Genomic DNA, 4,618 nt, shown 5'->3' with positions numbered 1-4,618 from the left:
TATATGTTTTACCTGTATCCATCGCGCTTTACGCGGAGGGGTTTTTGCGTTAAGTGCGCACCGGAGCGCGCTGGAGCTCCTCATTCAAGTCTGTCAGAGTCTGAGTCCATTCTCTGAGGCAACACGATGAGCCCACGGTGCGGGAACCAGAGTCCTACACGGCCTTCATGAGAGCCCGCTGGCCGCGCTGCTGTGGCTCGGACCGGGACGGACCGACGGAGGAGCCGCGGCGGAGATGGCGGCCAACATGAGCGCAGCGGCGGAGGCGGCGGCGACGGGATACAACCTGCCAGCCCTGCTGTTTGGGGTGCTGCTGATCGTGGTGATCATCTGTGGGAACCTGCTCGTGTGTCTGAGCGTGTTCACCGAGAAGGCGCTGAAGACCACCACCAACTACTTCATCGTCAGTCTGGCGGTGGCGGATCTGATGCTGGCGGTGCTCGTGTTGCCGCTCTTCGTCTACTCCGAGGTGAGCTCCGCCAGACACTGACCACACTTCTGATACGTGTGTGTTCACGACTTATTCAGTGTTCATACTCTGCACTTAAATCTAAACAGAAGTGTTACCATATTTGCCTCACAGTTCCAGGGGCCTGGGAACTATTAGGTCTGATACTGGGAGTCCAGCTCTTAGGTTTGAAGAACTTGATGAGCCTGTTGAGGAACTTTTGACCAAGAAAATCTTAAAATGCACTTCATTTAACCTTAATGTACCCCGTAAACACATCCTAAACGCCTCATTTAAAATAAGGTAGAAAGTACATGACTTGTCCCATAATTTACGCATAGATCATTTTTATTAGGGGATTAAGGTTATCCTGGTTATGAAGGTTTTCACTTCCCTTAAAAACCGAATTTCCAGAGCCCTTTCAAAGTCTTTTAATCTGCGTTACTTTTCACTTTATTACCTCATGTGATCACTGCTGCTATTTGGCTGATGTTATCTCTGTTCTTTGTTAACCAAGATGACTCTGTCCATTAATTATTGGATCAATTAATGGATAAAAATCCATTACCAAGCAGTTGTTGGCTAATTTGCAAGGTTTAGAGGGCTGTTGTTCCTAAAAAAAATACGTAAACTCTGCAGATGAATCATTACAACCCTTTATATAATAGAAGCCATTGAGCCCAATTTTTGGTTAATTACCTCCTTCAGAATCCTATTTTAAAGCCTATAGTGTGCAGGTAAATGAATGGAATTGTGATAGGTTTGCTCAGCTTAAGAGATTCAGTTCCATCGTGTGGGAGAAAGAAAAAGGTACATTTTCACACGAGATATTTGTTGCTCAAATCATGCGACCTTTTATTCTCACAGTTCAGTGCCACACCGGTGGAAATTGATTTTTGAAAGAAGGAAAACATGAAAAAACACAAACACATTAGAAACACAATATATGACAATAAAAAGTGTTAAATGTGCAACAGCAATAAGGATTAGGATAAAGTAAAGTCCTGAGCTGTGCAGGAACCAACACAAAGTTTGTATTAGTGTATATTGATTGATTGATTGATTAATTGATTGATTGATTGATTGATTGATTGATTGATTGATTTTTATTTAATTTAACCAGGAAAATGTTCATTGAGATTAAAAGTCTCTTTTTCAAGAGTGTTTATGAATGCTTTTTGTACATAATAGAAACTTGGTGTGTCTAATTTACAGAAACCCAGGTTACCTTTATACATTTAGTTGTTTGTGTTATTTAAAGTGCAATAAAACTGTCATCATATTAGTTTTGATGCATTTGCATGCCAAATCTACATACAGTGATACAATCAGACATCCTAAACAAACATGAACAAATGATTCCACAATGGCACAAAACGGAAAACCCCCAAAACTCTATTCCACATGAATACATTTATATCTGCTCTAGTTACCAGTCAAGGTACCAGTTTTTACACCCACATTTCCTCCTTCCATTGTTCTCTGTGCATCTTAAAAGTGTTTAATTAGATGGCATACCGCACAGCAGATTATACCGGAAAAGATAAGAGAGAGAACAATACAGTGACAACTGTAAAATATACTAATACAATAAAAAAAAGTTAGAACACAATAATCAGAGTATAATTGAAGAGTTCATTTGCAAAAACAGATAACTCCGTCTTCACAAACCTTCAGAAAACCCACTTTTCTATTGTCTACCTGAGACAATATCAATCAAACTTAAACTTAAAGTTGTCTCTATTTTTGTCATGTCATTTCTATTGAGTCACATATACTCAACTTAACTCAAAGTTTTTTGCTCAGTTATGTAATGAACACACAAAAAACCTGTGATAATACAAATAAACCGGGCTAATGGGTGTTGCTAAATCAAAGAACCAAATAAAACCAAACAAAGGCTACCAAAAGCTAGTTCAACAAAAACAACAAAACTCATTAGCCAAACTTAAATACAATAGGAACATCCATAACCAACTAAATAATCTAAGCAAAAAGTGCCTCAAAAGACACATCACAAAAAACACAAGACACGAGTAACTCCTAAACTAAGTTGGACAGCTGCTAGCTGGAGTTATAGTCTTCACCAAGACTCGGGTAACTCCCACACTAAGTTTGCAGCAGCCAGAACAGAACAGAAAAGAAGTTATGATCTAACACACAAAACACAAAAACAAAAAAACCAAGAGGCACCAGGGCAAACTGTTCACATTAAAGTTCCTTATTGTGCATCTTGAAACAGCCACACCACTTTTTTCAGAGAGTTCTGTATTTCAGCTGAAGTTATTTGCAGGCTTTTCTTTGCATCTCGAACAATTTTCCTGGCAGTTGTGGCTGAAATTTTTGTTGCTGACTGTGGTCTCATTTCAACAGAATCCCTCATTTTCCAATTCTTAATTGGAGTTTGAACGCTGCTGTTTGGCATTCTCAATTCCTTGGATATTTTTTTATATCCCTTTCCTGTTTTATACAGTTCAATTACCTTTTCCGAAGATCCTTTGACAATTCTTTTGGTTTCCCCATGACTCAGAATCCAGAAACGTCAGTGCAGCACTGGGTGAAAAATGCAAGGGTCTGTCAGGAGCCCAGAACCTCACTGACCTTTTACACACACACTCTGATTACAAGCAAACAGATCACAAGTGAGGATAGTTACCTTTTGTAGCCAGTCAAATCTGTTTGTGTCAAGTTGTGTGAATGTTATCAGGTCAAAATCATCAGGGTATGTCAGCTTTTGATCAGGGTCATTTAGGTAGTTTCTGTTGTCATTATGATTTAAAAAGAGTAAACACAGTTGTTGGACAATAAATGGCTTCATCTAACCACTAACCATGAGTGGAAAAAAAGTTTTTCTCTTATCATTCATTTTCTCTGAAAAATGGCCAAAAAAAATCACAAATTCTGCCAGGGTATGTAAACTTATGAGCACAACTGTAATTTCATATATTTAATGAATGCAGATTTTTTATTTTCTTTTACCGAACTAATAAGTGTATTGATTCATTCAATATGTATATCCAAAAATTTAATTTAATTCATAATTTTCTCTTTTTTTTATTATCATCTATGTTATGTTTTGTATTTATTTTAGTTACATGTATGTTAGGAATTAATGAATATAACATACAGTATGTATGTCACATGTTGTTAATTTCTAATGATTTGTTTTTGCTGTATTTAATGAATTTACATTGGTTTGAATTTTGTTTGTTCATCGATATTTGTTCAATGTCTGCCTCTCATCCTTTCTGTCCATCGTTCTTTCTATCTCATTGGCCCCTTGTCTTTTTTCCTCCTGTGAGCATGTTAGCACAGTGCGGGTTGTGAAGGAGAGCAGTGTCTCTTTAACTGTTAACTCTGAACTCCTGCTGACCCACACTAGAAGCACCGCCCCCTCGTATAAACCCTTGCTGTAACATCACTGATCAGACAGAGGACCTCATGTGACACCAGGAGGTTGACAGTGTAAAAACTGACTCAAACATCTCAAATATAGACTGCACTCTCTCTTTTACCTGTTTGACTTTGCTTGAATCAAAGTTTATTTCTTTAACTTGGTGGATACAAAGTGCTTTTTTCAGCGATCACAGCTCACAGTTTGGAGACTGGAAGAGCTGCACTCATTGTTTTGATGCATGCTGCCTGTCTTTGTCTGTCAGAGATCAGAGAACAACAGCCAAACACAGTGTGTACATTCCTCTGTGGCTTTCATACAGGGCCCAGGGGTCAGTGAAGGGGCCCCACAATCATAATAGACTTAAGGAAACCAAAACAATGAAAACAATAACAAGGAGTCCATATTTTACCCAAGTTCACTAGTTAATGTTCACACTTTTGTGAATTTGTCCGTTAGGGTTCATGGTTTTGTCCTCCCGTCTTCTTTGTGTCTGTTTATTTATACATTCATCATAATGTCACATTGTTTCCAGCTCACAGTTTGTCTGTGAGCTTTTAGTTTGTACTGTCTTAGCAAATGTTTGACAACAGAAGCTAATTATTAAGGACCTAATTAAAGTGCAACGTCCCAAGGTTCCATCTCCATCTGCAAACAGCTGTCAGATACATCAAATCAAATCAAATTAAGATTATAGTCATTTTTTCCTGACAGCTTGTGGCATGAAGCTGTTGATCATTCTGGAGGTTCTTCCTTTAATGCTCTAGAAACGTTTG

The 4,618-nt window shown here is 38.5% G+C and overlaps 1 protein-coding gene across 1 annotated transcript in view; it reads left to right on the top strand.

Moving 5' to 3' along the window:
• The first annotated feature begins 235 nt into the window (after positions 1-235).
• Positions 236-4,618, top strand: part of drd4a (dopamine receptor D4a) — a 19,162-nt gene continuing 14,779 nt past the window's right edge. The window contains exon 1 of the mRNA XM_008278001.1: positions 236-469. Within this exon, the coding sequence (XP_008276223.1) occupies positions 236-469 (234 nt within the window). The remainder of the gene's footprint in view (positions 470-4,618) is intronic.

The sequence above is a fragment of the Stegastes partitus genome, unplaced genomic scaffold (assembly GCF_000690725.1).
Source record: "Stegastes partitus isolate 25-593 unplaced genomic scaffold, Stegastes_partitus-1.0.2 Scaffold112, whole genome shotgun sequence".
NCBI classification, from domain to species: Eukaryota; Metazoa; Chordata; class Actinopteri; family Pomacentridae; genus Stegastes; species Stegastes partitus.
This window is presented reverse-complemented; position numbering and strand designations above follow the sequence as displayed.